This window comes from Nelumbo nucifera, chromosome 1 (assembly GCF_055504915.1).
Source record: "Nelumbo nucifera cultivar China Antique chromosome 1, China Antique-T2T, whole genome shotgun sequence".
Lineage (NCBI taxonomy): Eukaryota > Viridiplantae > Streptophyta > Magnoliopsida > Proteales > Nelumbonaceae > Nelumbo > Nelumbo nucifera.
The window spans coordinates 32,894,919-32,910,855 of NC_142649.1; the positions used below are offsets into that span (position 1 = coordinate 32,894,919).

The 15,937-nt window shown below is 37.8% G+C and overlaps 1 protein-coding gene across 2 annotated transcripts; it reads right to left on the reverse strand.

Moving 5' to 3' along the window:
- Window positions 1-4,423: 4,423 nt before the first annotated feature.
- LOC104612063 (LRR receptor-like serine/threonine-protein kinase EFR) lies at window positions 4,424-15,615 on the reverse strand. Of its 2 annotated transcripts, none has more exons than XM_088896799.1 (2): window positions 12,860-15,615; window positions 4,424-5,075 (listed from the first exon to the last, which is right to left on the reverse strand). In XM_088896799.1, exons 1-2 carry the CDS (start codon window positions 15,570-15,572, stop codon window positions 5,056-5,058), a joined length of 2,733 nt encoding a protein of 910 aa, XP_088752925.1. In that variant the 5' UTR covers window positions 15,573-15,615; the 3' UTR covers window positions 4,424-5,055. The 2 variants fall into 2 exon arrangements, with proteins under 2 accessions (XP_088752925.1, XP_010277679.1); XM_010279377.3 differs by lacking the exon at window positions 4,424-5,075 and adding an exon at window positions 6,949-7,511.
- Between the last annotated feature and the right edge of the window lie 322 nt (window positions 15,616-15,937).

Sequence of the window (15,937 nt, forward strand, 5' to 3'; positions counted from 1 at the left end):
AGAAAAAATAGAGAGGGAGAGATATATAGAGAGGGGGAGGAGAGAGAAACGGGGAAGAAGAGATCGGGCTAACCGTCCGTCGCGGTTTCCGGGGAAGGAGATGAACAGTTCTTTCGAAATTGAGTTCAAATCATCCCGCGACAAGATTGGGGATGTGCTGTGGGACGTTGTGTGGGGCTGATTTGATCTCTTCTAAATTAGTTATTTTTGTAATTTTGAGTTTGAGAGCATCAAACCGAAATTCCAATTTACTGTAATGGTGGAGTTGTAGGTCAAAGTATGAAGTGGTGTGTGTGGAAATTAGCCAAAATGATTCCATTTTGGTTGCGGAGGTAAATATGGGTCTTTTTTATTGAAATTTGGCAGAGCATGGTTTTGAACATTATGGGTTGGTTGGTACTTGGTAGGGTCAGAATGGTCCAATTGGATCTGGATTAAGCAGATCCGAACGGGCTTGATTTGGTTAATTTAAAGCCTTATAGAGGGATAAATAAAGGTAACTTTTGTTTAAATTTGACAAGGTGGGTTTTTTTACCATTTTGGATTGATTGATAGAGTCAAATTGGCCCAACTAGGCTTAGACCGGACATTTTAGAAGGGGTCAATTCGATTAACCCAAAACTTTGAAATGGAATCTTAGTACAATGGAAGGAAAAACAAAGGTATTTTGGAATAAAATTTTGTAGGTAGGGATTTTAGGATATCTGGGACCTAATGGTGATATCTGATTGGTTCAAGAGGTAAAGATCACAGGAATTTTGGGCTTACAAAAGAGTCAAAAGTGAAATTTCGATTTAATGGAGGGGTAAATGTGGGAATTTTGGGTTCAAACTTTATGGATAGACGTTTTGTGTGCTTTAGGTTCAATTGTATGGTTTGATTGGTTTAGAATTGTTAAAATCAAGGAGATTTGAGTTGTATGTGTCTAAATTAATCAGAGGGCTCAAAATAGAATCTTAGTCTAATTGGGATTAATCGGGGCTATCAGATTGGAATCGAATGAGTTTAATGGAGAATTTAGGGGTCTTTGAGCTAAAATTTGAATTTTTAGAGTTTTTTAGTATTTCTAAAAAATCAAAATCGAATGTTGAGAATCGAATTAAGGGTTTAGAAGACAAACCGAACAAAAATCGGGTATTGACAAAGTTGATAAAGGAAAAAGTAAAGATGATAACTTTGAAACGTAAATGGAATTTCTATGATTATGTACATGTAGTGGGATTATCACGTGGTCAATGTCTTCTTTAGTCTAACGACATTGCTCTTTGAGTGCTTAAAAGAAAGAAACCCAATCTAATTAATGCTAAAGTTCCTTATCCAACAAGTAGAGGTGACTAGGATCTTCATTATGCATATGGGCAAACTCGATGCTAGTATTGACATATTCTTTGGGAATCCATATAGTAGTATCATCATTCATCTCAAAGTACTTTCTCGGACTGTTCATAAGAAGACTAATCCGATCAAACCGATTAATTCGGACCGACTCAACCCGAATCGGTTGGGTTTTCTTTAACACCAGTTGGTTTTGGATCGTAAAAAATCATAAACTGATGGTTTGGATCGGTTTTGGTTTTCACATATGAAAATCGAAATCGATCCGAACCGAATCGACTTAGTAGTTAGTAGTTAGTTCGTAGTTAGTATCTATAACCTACGTAGTTCTTACTTAACTAAGTTCTCTATCCTAGTTACAACCTAATTTAATTTCTAGTCTTCTAGTCGGAAATGATATTAATGGCAAGTATTGTAAGACAAATAGACAAGGAATTTTTTTGGAAAAGTTTAAAGAAAAGAATCAAAGGATCCTAGTTTTTATGGTCTTTTACACCAAATAGGCAACCAATTACAATTAGAATTAGGTATCATTTTTTACTTAGATTAGAAGGTTTCTTGAAATATACAAATTTCAGTCTTCTTTCTCTAATTCAATTTGACTTTCTATTTTCTTGATAACTTCTATTCTAATTTGGTCCGCCCCCTACCAATTTCAGTCTTCTTTCTCTAATAGAATTAGGTGTCCTTTTTTACATCAAATTTTATTCTTTCTCCAATCTACCAATTTATTACCATGGTTGAACTTAGAGCCAAAACCGACCCAACCCGACTCAAACCAACCAGGTCGGTTTTGCTTAACACAGGGTCGGTGTTGGTTTCAATTTCAAGTAACCCGACCAAGTCGGATCGGTTGAAAAAATCTCAATAAACCGACCCAACCCGACCTGTGAACAGCCCTAGTACTTTCCCTCATCGGTAATTTGAAAGCTATTAAAAATAATAGGCTGAATGACGGTTCAGCCCAGGGTCAGAATTTTTATGCTCAAAATACAGTTAGGGTAGGTACCAGTTTGGAATTGATGTCAATTTACGGATGGGCATTGATATATAGAGTGAGAATATTTGATACTTAGAATGTTTATAGATCTGCAGTGGAATTCAAAAATTTGCATTAGGCCTGTCTATACTTTTCCAAAAATAAATAAGTAGACGAATAGATGTCTAAGTGTTTCTATGAACTAGTCTTAAAAATCTACTTGATGATTGTGGCCTTCTCGATTTAGGGTTACATGGACTTGTGCCTACGTGGTGATCATTGGTGGAAACCCTAGATTCTTTTACACAAAGATATTCTACAAATAAGCAATGGCTTTCAAATTGGTACAAATCATCCCTATAGTTCAAAACCAAGATATTAGAATTGCCAAGGCAAAGTGAAGAGATTAAAGCCACTGTAGTGAATGACAATGCCTTTATTATTGGAGGCAATAAGTTAAAATTGGAATTAGAGATGGTATGATTGGGAAGAGTTATACTAGAATCAATGCTCCCACAGTATGATTGGTTAAAGAATGGAGATAACAATACTATATACTTTCACATAACTACAACCACTAGAAAGAAGAAAAAAAGTATTTTCTTTTTTTTTTTTTGGCTAAAAGATGATACTATTACTTGGACCTTAGATCATAAACAAATTAAGAACTATTGTAACCTTCTATAACCTCTCATTATAACTTCACTACTATGAATCATGATCTTCTAAAATCGACCACAACTTTGTTTGGTTCACAACAATGAGCTTTGTGAATTCATAGAAGGTTTGCTCTAAAACCCTATAAGCATTTCTTTTTTTTAATGACACATTTTTGGTTCTTATACCAAAAAAAAGTAACGAGTACAATCTACCAACAACTTTCGACCCATTGGGTTGGTCCATATCACTTCTAAAATTTTAACAAAATTATTGATTTGGAGACTAGGTGGCATTTGGCATTCCTTATTTTAAGGACTTGTTTCCCTTTTACAGTTAAAAACTCGTTATTTATATAGTCATTTTAACGGCAAAAGGGGGATGAGTCCTTAAAATAAGGAATGCCAAATGCAGACTAAACCTTCTTCTTTGCAAATCCTCAACAATGTTGTGGTGGCCAGGGAAGTATTGTATTCAATGAATAAAAGAAAATTAGGCAAAGGGTACTTCTTGTTGAAGATTAATCTTGATAAGGCAAGTTCACATCTGTGCCTCACAATGTCCCACAGCACATCCCCATCGTGTATTGGGAACATCTCCCGATGATAGTACCAGAACTAATGATGTCATCACCGGGAGATATTTTTCCAATACACGGCGGAGATGTGCTGTATGTGGGATGTTGTGGGGTGCAGATCTGAACTCTGCTAAGGCATATGTTGTGTGAAGTTGTCATTTCTGATTCACTGATTGAAGATTTTCGGTTTCTTGGAGGATTTCTATTCTCTTCTATAGGCGTGCATAGGTTCAACATCCTTGAAGGTGATCATAAACAGTGATTGTAGCAATCCTTTTACTCCCTAATGAGAATTGAGGGAAGGGTATCCTCTCTTACCCTACTTATTTATTTACATATATAGAGGTCTTCTCTTTTAGGGATGTCAATTGGACTGAATTTGGTCCAATCCGATCCAGTCCAATGTGAGTCCATTATAAATGGATCAGGTCCAATCCAATCCAATGAATGCTTTGGACCAATTTGGATCGGTCCAATTCAATGTTTGGACCATCCAATCTGTTCAAATTCATTTTGATTTAGATTGGTATCAACCCAAACCCGACCCATTGATACATATATTCTTATCTTATATTAATGGACCAGATATTGGCTTAATCCAACCCAATTCAATATAAATTTGTTACAGATGGACTAGGTCCAATCCAATCTAATAAATATTTTAGACCAGATAGGTCCAATCCAATATGTTTTGTTGGTCCGTCCAATCCATCTAAATTAATTTTGGACTGGATGGGGTCCAATCCAAAACCAGTCCATTGACACCCTTACTCTCTATGCTACTGACTTCTTCATTGATAAATGGTGAGTTAAAGGGCTTTAGAATTTGTAATTCCCATGAATTCCTAGCTCATTCGCTTTATACAGATGCTATACTACTCTTTGGAGAAGCCAACCATGCATATGGTCAGAACATTTTGGGTCTAGGTTGTTATCACTACAAACCTATGGTCCGAATGATTGAAGATGTGACATGGAAGTAACGAGGTACATCCTGAAAGAAAAAACTCTGCAAACACTCTGAAAGCATGGAAAATTGAAAACATCTCTCAAAGAATTTAATTAATGTACATGTATGGGAGATATTTGCAATTATCTTCTTCTTTCTTCTTCTTCTTCGCGCGTTATTTCTTTCTTCTTTGCCAATTTCTCCATCGATTTCTTCTTCGCCAATTTCTCCACCGATTCAAAGGAAGCCACAACCATGGACGATCTCCATCGATTTAGAGAATTATGAAGCCAGCCACGAATAGAGGTTGCCTTGAGAACTCGATTGCTTCAGAGCAGAGGTTGCCTTGAAAGCCAGAACAGAAGTCGATTTGAAAACTGGATTGCTTGAGAACAGAAGTCAATTCGAAAACTCGATTGCTTCAGAACAGAAGTCGATTTGAAAACGCGAATAGAGGTTGCCTTGAAAGCCAGCCACAAACCGATTCAAAGGAAGATTTGAAGGCAGAGCAATTGCATTGAAGCCAGAGAGTTCACTCGACTACATAGTGTTTCGCTCCTAGTACTCCATTCCTGTTCCTGTGACTCCAGTAGATTATTTTCCCAGTGATGCTTGTGTGAGTCGAATACATACCTGTGTTTATTTATTTGGTTAATTACGCTTTTGTTCATTTTAATTCATTGATTTATTCTGTTATTTCGTTGTTGGTTCTTGGGAATCAAATTCTGGGGATTAATTTATATTAGTATACTCATAAGATTTCTCTATGAGCTAGGGATTAGGTCATTGGCCTTTAACTCTATTATATACAGATTGATTCAGCAGAGACCCTCTCTTAGTTGTTACACAAATTATATAATAGTCCATCTCTTAGTTGTGGGTTTTTATTTAAGAGAAAATCATAAAATAAAACATTGAATGAGAAGAGAGTCTACTGTAACATCAAATGCAATGGTTATATTCAACAAAGAAAATGTTATACAGGATGTAAGAAAAATCAGTTGATGGGGAACTCGGTTTCTGTTTCGACAATGAATCCTTTTTAAATAGAAAAATATTAATCACTTGAAGTCTTGAACATAACTCAGCTAATTTTTTTAGAAGGCCTAGCTCAGCTAAAAGATGTCCCGATCTGATCTAGATACAATTTTAAAATCTTTATGTGGTCTATTTCATCTATATGGATAATGAGTCAAAAGTTTATATGGCCCTGAACGTTCCCATATTATAGAAGGAATTAGAAGCCACAATTAGATTTTTTTTTTTTTTTATGGAACTTGCCATGTATGAGATGTGTGGTGTTCGATCATGTTGATAGATTGTTGGAATGTATATTGTTGGCAGGCGAATTAGACTATGGGAAAAGGATAACCAATCCACAATTTGGTAGATATGATATCGGAAAAACAACTGACCAATAAATAGAGTTTGGTATATCACATTCTTGTTTAATTGGGTTTACGCTCCGGTAGGTAAATTCATGCCTCACCCAATCCACTTACATTCCTAAGCCCTCATAATTTCAAAACAAAAGCAACTATCATATCAATAAAAACAATATAACTATAACGACACCTGCCATGTATGAGGTGTGCCGTGTTATATCATGTTGATGGATTGTTGGAATATATATTGTTGGCAGGTGATTAGGACTAGGGGAGCGGGGGATAACCAACCCACAATTTGGTAGAGTCTGGATCTGCTCCTCTCAGAGCATGCCTCACAACATGTCCTGACCGCACATGGAGAACATCTTCCATACTTGTATTTATTATTTATGGGGAGATATTCCCAATACAGGGTGGAATGTGACTGTGCACAAAATAAGGTTTAAACATCAAAAACAGAGTATTTTGAAAATATTGTGGGGGGTAAAACAGAGTTTGGTATCACATTCTTGTTTAATTGTAAATTCATGCCATACTCAACCTGCTAACATTCCTAAGTAGGGGTGTCCACAGTTCGGTTAACCAAACCATGGCCCTTTTTGTAAACCGAACCATTGGCACCGGTTTTTTTATTTTGCTAAACCGAAACTGAACCAGTACCACCGGTTAACCGGTCCACCAATTTCAGTTTTTGACCAGTTTGATTCTTTGGTTTTTAATATTTATAATATATATAATATAAATATATGTATAATATTATATTATAAATAATAAATGATATATAATATATTTATAAATAGATCATTATAAATATAATATAAGTATATATTTATATATATAATATATATATATATATTTATATATTTATATATTTATATAAAATACATAGAAGATATGTGACATATATTAAAAATATATATAAAATATACATATAAATATATATACCTGTTGGTTCGATTAACCGTCGGTTTTTTATAGGTTAACAAAAAAATGAACCGGTCCTTTGATTTTTCAAAAATTCAAACCGAAACCGAAACCGAACCGATCGATTCAATTAATTGCATTTTGCGATTCAATTTTCTCAGTTCGGTTCAGTTTTTCGATTTTTCATGACACCCTTATTCCTAAACCCTCACAATTTTGTTTTTCAAAAGAAAACAGCTATCATATCAACAAAAACAATGTAATTATAACGGAACCTGGTGTTAATATTCCTTCATCTTGCTTGGTGAACCCCAACTCCAATGCCGAGAAACTTTTCTCTGATCAAATTCAATTCTCTAACAACATGGCTCGTGTCAATTCGTTCTCTAGGCTGTTCTGCTGAGCATTCGACTCCGATTCTTATTAATGAAGTCATAAACTCTTGCATTGTCTCCTTTTTGCGACTCAGATCCTCAAAGTTGATTCTACCTTCCTCATTTGTTTCATCTTCTTCTTCTTGGAGCATTGGGTCTAAAATCTCCATCACTTGTTCAGGCAAAGCCATTTTTGCAAATTTATGGAGGTTTAAATCATCTTTGAACATCTCATGTGTGGGTCTTTTTCCTGTGAACATCTCTAGTAAAAGGATTCCATAGCTGTAGACATCTCCATAAGTTGATACCTCACCATTTGTACCATATTCTGAGATTTATACACCTCTCATTAGTTATGAGAACTATGACAGAAATAACCAGATTATGTGAAAAAGGAAAAAAGAAAATTGAGTTGAGTTTTTGCCTTATTGTGCTCTTTAAAATAATCAGATATTAGAATATTTGAGAGTATAGTGATCAACCTAATTTCAGATTCAATAGTTATACAACCCATTAAACTGAATAGCAGGAAATTGTTTTGATTTTTTAACAAAATTGTTGAAATGTCCATGTTTAATTGAGGTTCCCAAGGAAATAATCGCAAAAGTTATTACCCGGCTCATGTCTCAAATTTTTCGTTTGATTCAAGGAGGTGTTCGACAACACCCTATTAATTAGATGGTCTGAACATTTTGTGGAAAAGGGCCAATTATTTTTATTTTATTTTTTATTTATTTATTGATAAATAATACACATTACAAAAGGTTCAGTAGTAAAAACAGAGTAAGGTGCACTTGAGGCAAGTGGCCATCCTGTGGAGGGTTGCAACTTGCGTCGGGTCAGATTGGGCATTTGTTAAATTTTCAAAATGGGTCCAAACACTAACCCAAAGCTTGTATCAAAGGCTCAATATTTCAATCGATTTGTCCCAGATTGAGATATTGAGATGTATCATGCCATATGGGGCCTATCTGAACACTTAAACTTAGGAACTTTTAAAAATTGATGGTTTTATATTTTAAATAGGCCTATATCCTGTGAAAATATAATATAGAATACAATAAGATAAAATAAAGGATATTATGCAAAACTCACCATATTTTTTTTCTTTTATTTCTGTTAAATTCATCATGTCTGTAAAATTTTCATAGAGCCCTTGTCAATGAGTTTTATTGTCTAAGGCTTCTTTTGATTGCACTTTTCAGTTGTCTAAATCTGAAAACATTGCTTTTGAGATCCAAACATTTGTTTGGTTTCTATTCTTAAAATCTGAATCATATTTTCAGATCTAAAAATTGTAGACCTTGGGCTGGCTCTTAACGTGTTCAGACGCGTTTCAAAGCCAGTGCAAGGTCGAAGCTGCCCTTACAATATTTTGGAAATGACGCGCACTACCCCTCCTATCATCTCGCACGCTCAAGTTTCTCCCTCTCTCTCTCTCTCTCTCTCTCTCTCTCTCTATCTATCTATCTATCTCTCTTGCTCTCTCCGCCCTGTCTTCCCACCACCGCCGCTGCAACTTGCAACTACGGCTCTCTCTCTCTCTCCCCTGTCTTCCCGGTTCTCTCTCTTGCTCTCTCTCTCTCCCCGTCTTCCCAGTTCTCTCTCTCTCTCTCTCTCTCCTATCTTCCCACCACCGCTACAACATGCATCAGTGGTGGTTTGGTGAATAATAATAATATTTTTATTAAACATTAATTATTTTTTATTAAATTTACTTGTATTATTTATTAATTATGAATTATTTTTATAAACTATTAATTTGTTATTTTTTCATTAATTTTTAAAAATTATTTTAATTTTTATTTGTGTAAATTACTAATTTATTATTTTATATTTATATTGTTTCAATATTATTTTGAGGTTGAAAATTATTTTTTATGAGATAATACAAATTGAACTCAACATTTCCAAATATATGTTTTAGGGGTAAAATAGTAAAATCAGTAAATTTCAAATGGTAAATGATTGATCCAACACAAACAAACTTATGGATTCAGATCCTTTAAAAAGTAGAAAAGCATCTATGCCTCTTTTTAGATTTCAGACACTTTTAATATCTTTTTAACTTTTCAGATTTATCAAACACCACCTAAATCTCACTTTCTATTAATGGAAGTTGTCCACGTATTAATTTGACTACTTTATGTAACCAAACTACCCTTGAATGATCAGTCAACTTTATTAAATATTTCTATGACAAAATTTCCCCTGACTGATGTGGGCCCAGGCTCAAGTTAAAGGTAATTTTTTATGAAAAGTATCAATAAGCTTCAAGAATATTTCGGTCTTGTAAAATACTCAAATGCTTATGTGAATAACTTCTGTTAATAATCACTAATGGTGAATTAACAAAAATCATAGGGAAATGTGACAAAAAGGGTATCTTTGAAGATTTCAAAAAACTAATGAAAACTTTAGAGTTCAGTCTTATTAGGGGTAATTTGGTCCTCCAATGATATCACGACATGTGGCATTGTAGAACAATAGAGTAACATCTAGGCACAATGTAAACAAACCCTAGGAGCACTTCTAACACTTCATAACCACATCGATGACCTACTTCCACCGATCTAACCCAACTTTGGTTAGCGACCTACCTAACATGCCAAGTGACCTCCCCCTTAAGCGGGCTAATGCCTCCGAATTCCCCAGGATCATGACACCACGTCAGAAGAGCTGGTTATTGCCCCACCCACTTCAGGCGGGATTGGATAAACATTACCTGTTTACACGGAGTCCACCTCAAGGTTTAAAACCACCTCCGAACCAAACGGGCCAAAAATCCCGGACGCGTTTCATGAGGCTCATAGCAGCTCGCCAATATAAATGCCTCACCTCCAACCTCACAAGGTACGTGCGATTTAGCTCTCTCAATTCTCTAGATTTCTTGCTTTCTTGCAAATAACTACCAACTCGCTAACTCAAGCATCGGAGTGCCCACCCCAGGTCAAGCTACCCAAACACTCTGATAACCACTTTCTTGCTACCCGGAGTGCCCACCCTGGGTCACGCGTTTCGTGAGGCTCACGACAACTCGCCTATATAAACACCTCACCTCCAACCTCACAAGGTACGTGCGATTTAGCTCTCTCAATTCTGTAGCTCTCTTGTTTTCTTGCAAATAACTACCAATTCGCTAACTTAAGCATTGGAGTGCCCACCTCGGGTCAAGCTACCCAGACACTCTGATAACCACTTTTTGTAGCTCGACCAGGCAACCTACTTAGTCTAGCATCTGAGCTATTTGCTAGCAAGGAGCACCAAATCACACATCATCTCAGTCCATCTCATAAACTTTTATTAGTTTTTTTTTTGAGTTTTGCTTACAATATAATGAATTTTAAATAATATCCCAAGACACAATGTACATTTTTTACTGGTCTAGTATCCTATACCGGTCTACAAGTTCGTAAACGTTCAAGTAGCCAGTTCGGTGGAACCAAACTCAGATTTACTTTTGGGCTGACGATGGGAGGATGAGGCTCCCTTCTTGGAACCTCATCGTTCCTGGACCGAGGATTCCTCCTTGGCTTAGTAGGATGGACCCCTCTCTTCCCCGGACTTGACACTCGACATGATAAAAGCAAAGAATGGATCAAGGGGAAGATGACTCACCTAGAATGAAAAGACTGATCTCACCAACGACTTCAACAACGCCAAGCTTCATGACCTCACTATGCACCATAACTCCAAGGTTAGGGATGAGTGAAGTGGGCCCCTGAGGGTCCTATTTATAGATAAACCAAACTATGGACGGTTGTGATCGATTGGATCCAATGGTTCACAAGGATGTGATAGTTCGTATTCCAAGGTGAAATCAATTTATTGCGTTTTTGACATCCGCCTGACATAATGGTTGTGTGGCATCGGTGCGTCATCGGTACGCTACCTCATGCTGAGGCCGGACTGGTTGAACCAACCCGATCCCGAGCCATTGGCTGGACCATGATCAAGGACAAAACTCGGACCAAATCACCTCAAGTTAAGACTACTCCCTCACCGGACTCGGGACTGGGGGGCAATTGATGATGGGTAATTTGGTCCTCCAATGATATCATGACATGTGGCATGGCAAAACAGTAGAGTGAGATCTGGGCACTACATAAGCAAACCCCAGGAGCACTTCAGACACTTCACAACTGCATCAACAACCTCAGCATCACTCCAATAAGCCGAACTGCGAATAGCCAAGCAAGACCTCAGGTCGGCCTAAGAGGTGACTTGCTTCCACCGATCCAACCCGACTCCAGTTAGCGACCTGCCTGACGTGTCAAGAGACTTCCCCCTTAAGCAGGCTATTGCCTCCAAATTCCCCAAGGTTACGACAACATGTCAGAAGACCCAGTTATCGCCCCACCCACTTTGGGCAGGATTGGATAAACGTTACCCACTTACGCGGAGTCCACTTCCAGGCATAAAACCACCTCCGAACTAGACGGGCCAGAGATCCGGGACGCGTTTAATGAGACTCATGATAGGTCACCTATATAAAAGCCTCACCTCTCACCTCACACGGTATGCATGATTTAGGTCTCTCAATTCTCTAGCTCTCTTGCTTTCTTGCAAATAACTACAAAATCGTTAACTTAAGCATCGGAGTGTTCACCCCAGGTCAAACTACCCGAACATTGATAACCACTTTCTTACATAGGGAGCACCACATTGCACATCCATCAAATAAACTTTTATTAGTTATTTTTTGGTTTTGCTTAAAATATAATGAATTTTAAATAACATCCCAAAACACAAAGATACATTTTTTACAGCCCTGTATAGTTTATTGGGTTTGATCCTCTGCCTCAATGGATGCTGATCGACTTCTAAGTAATTATCTCAACTTCAGTAGGCCACAAAGATTAAGACCCGATTGTTGGTCCCTTGGTAAAATTAACTTGCAATTTGCCTTAAATATATCAGTTTTTACCATGTTATTACAATTTTCATATATAAAATATAATTTCCAAGGCTATAATGTCATTGCACAAAAAATTATGTCAAAGCACCTATGTAATAAAAAATTTGCTGAGTGGCCACCGTTCAGTTTCCACTCACCTCTTATTTGCCTTCGCTACAGAAGAGAAAAAACAGAAATGAGTTGACACCAATAGTGCCTTATGTGGGCCCCACCTAAAGATTCCAGCTTAATCGAGGTCTCTCACCAGGGTTCCATCTCACCTGTTTTGACGGGCAAAAGGGTTCCAATAATTCACTCTGTGCATCTCGAATTGGGATCTGCTCTTCACAGAGTGCGCCTGCCATCACCCTCAGCCACATCCCACCTTATATTAAATAATAAATACAAGAATGGGAGATATTCTCGATGTACAGCCATGACATGTTGTGAGAACGGTGTAAAGGTGTGTTCTATGGGGAAAAGATCCGGACTCGTGGGTCTCACTCTCACATGTTGGTCGTCCCTCATATGGGTCCCGCAGTTTCCTTTCAAAACTGTATGTGGGTCATGCTTATTGTCCCACATGTGTGGGTTCACCTATTGGCCGTCCCAATCGTTCTATATGTGGGTCATATGTTTGGACCCAACCCATGTTCTAAAGCAAGTCAAATTTCTCATTTTAATTTAATTGAGAACATGTTCTTCAGTTTATTATGTAAAATTTCAGTTCCCCTCTTAAATAAGCAAGGAAAGAAAATCAGAGGTAAAGTGTTTGTTACCTGGAGCTGCATAGCCAATGGTTCCTTTTAATCCAAATGAGCTGGTCTGATTCCGGGAAGAGTCCTTTGTGGCCTGTAAAAGTAGCCTCGCTAGACCAAAATCACCAACATGAGCAGTCATATCTTTGTCCAGAAGAACATTACTTGGCTTCAAGTCACAATGAACAATTGGCGTTTGGCAATGATGATGAAGATAATCCAAAGCAGATGCCACATCTATCGCAATGTTAAGCCTCTGAAGAATGTTCAAGTTTCTGCAGGCTTCATTCTCAAGGTCATCCCTGTTTGGATGCAACCACTTCTCCAAGCTCCCGTTGGGCATGAATTCATATACCAAAGCTTTGAAATCATTGCCCTTGGAATCCAGACTCGAGCATGAAGTTAAGATCCGGACAAGGTTCCGATGGCGAATGCTCCTCAGTGCATTGCATTCAGCGATGAAGCTCTTTGAAGCTTTTGGGTGTTGAAGGTTGAGCACCTTCACTGCAACAACTTTTCCATCTTGACTAAGAATTCCTTTGTATACAAAGCCAAAGCTACCCGAACCAATCAAATTAGCTTCAGAGAATTCACCAGTAGCTCGAAGGAGCTCTTTGTAAGAAACTTTTGGATATTGGTCGCCCACTGATGGAGATGTTGATGAAGGTTTTGCTCTAGATTTTCTTATCCAATAGAGAGCAAGCAGACAGCAAATCAACAGAAAACAGGGAAAACTAACAATTATGGCAATTAATACTTTGGACATGGCAGACTTCTTTCTTTTCTTGTGAGTGGAGCAGATGGGCAAGTGTAGTACAGGAATTCCCCCACAAAGCTTATTGTTTCCTTGCAATGAAATTGCACTTGAATTTCTAAATACTCCTTTGGTTGGTACCTCACCCTCTAGATTGTTGAAAGACAGATCCAGACTCTGCAAACCCCCAAGTTCGATCAGATTCTTCGGAATTTGGCCTGATAGATTGTTGTGTGAAAGATCAATCTCTTCAATATCCTTTAATGAACTTAGAGATGTAGGAATTGTTCCATCAAACAAGTTATTGTTCATATATAGGTCTTCCAAACTCAGACAATCACCAATTGTTGAAGGGATTTCACCAGACATTTTGTTTGCAGAGAAGTCCAATACCAAGATACTCTGCAAGTTACCCACCTCAGACGGCAAGGAACCAGATAGAGAATTATGATCGAGGTAGTAGGATAGGGAAGAAAGACCAAAGACTTCTCTTGGAATGGGGCCAGAAAGATTGTTAGAACCAAGATCTACTTGTTTTAAAGATTTGCAATTTCCAAAGCTAGAAGGAATGCTTCCAATCAGTTCATTCTGGTTTAAGAAAAGTTCATACAAAAATGTGAGATTGCCCAAGGAGGATGGTATCTCTCCAGAGAGTCTGTTGCCATGCATGTCCAATGCTTGCAGCTTCTCAAGTTTTTCAATACTAGATGGAATAGTGCCTGATAATAAGTTTTCCCCCATGGACAGTAAAGTTAAGTTGATAAGGTTTTCAATCCCCAGAGGAATGGTTCCAGATATTTGGTTTCTTCCCAGATACAGATATTCAAGTGTGGTTGAGAGGTTGGTTATAGAGCTTGGAAATGTACCTCCAAACCCATTAGTGGATATGTCTAAAACCTCTAAGCTACTACAGTTTGTCAAAGAAGAGAGGAAACTCAAATCGTCAGCTTTCCCTGTTCCGAATCGATTATTAGCAATTGCAAACAACCAAAGATTCTGCAGAGCACCAAAGTTCTGAGGAATTGGTCCAACGAAGCTGTTACCGGTGACAGTAAATATTTCGAGTCCTGAAATATTGGTCAGAGAAGCTGGGATTTGTCCAGTGAAAAGGGTATATGCAACCTGGATTTGTCTGAGGCTTGGAAGCCTAAGACCCATGTCCACTGGAAATCTCCCATGGATTTGATTGAATGGAATGCTTATGACACTGAGATATGAAAGGTTGTACAGTGAGTAGGGGAACACACCAGACAAATTGTTTGCACCAACTACTAGACTTGTTAAGCTTGTCAAGTGGCCTAGTTCTTCTGGGATGCTTCCTTCTAAGCGATTATATGAAAGAAATAGATCTTCAAGTGATGAGAGGTTGCCAAAGGAAGCTGGGATTCGTCCTGTCAACTGGTTTTTGCTAAGGTTGATATGAAAAAGCTTGGGCAGAAATCCCAGTTCAATTGGAATATTTCCACTCAGATTGTTATTCAGTAACCTCAGCACTCTAAGATTGCTGCACTGTGACAGATTGCTGGGAATTTCTCCTCCCAGAGTGTTGTTGGATAGACTGATATACCGCAGACGGAACAAACGGCCGAGCTCCTGGGGGATTGAACCGTATAAGCTATTGTTTTGGAGATAGATGTAACGAAGAAATGTGAGATTACCTATATGAGGAGATATGGTTCCAGTCAAGTGGTGGCCCTCTAGATTCAATATGACAACTCGCTGATGCCGGCGACCACATGTGACCCCTCGCCACTGACAGAAATGGAGGGAGTCGTTCCATGAACTCAGTACTCCCTTGGGATCTGTTGTCTGATGCTTGAACTCAAGCAAAGCTTGCTTGTCTCTCTGGTTTCCTAAGGTGGCTATGGTGGAAGTGGAACACTCTGAAACTACGAAGTTTGTAAACAAGGCAAGAATGACATACACAGTAGATGACTTAAATAGGATTGTTGAAATCATTAATGGAAGCTGGAGCTTCATTGGGACTTCGAGAATAACAAAGCTAGGTTATTGAGATGGTAGTTGCTGCAATTCTAACCATTTATAAGAATTCTGATGCACATTAGTTTCAGCTTGTTCATACAGAGAAGGAAAATGCCAACACGTATTGACATTGACAGACACCCAATTGGTCAATACACATATAATTGAAGGCCTGAAGTGTAAGTACAGTTTTGAAGAAGAGAATATTAATTATTAGCAAGAAAAAAGGGGTAAATTGGTGAAACCTCTCTTTTAAATATCTGACAGTTGCTGAACTTTTTGACAGAGTTGCAAGTAAATTCCTTTGTTAAAATCCTCTAATAAGATGCACGGAAAAATGTCTAAAATATCCATACAGATTG

Excerpts from the sequence above, each read along its gene's own strand:
- LOC104612063 (XM_010279377.3), bottom strand. The coding sequence starts at position 15,572 with ATGAAGCTCCAGCTTCCATTAATGATTTCAACAATCCTATTTAAGTCA. Across the intron at positions 7,512-12,859 it reads CATTGGCTATGCAGCTCCAG|AATATGGTACAAATGGTGAG; the intron begins GTAACAAACACT and ends TATAAATCTCAG.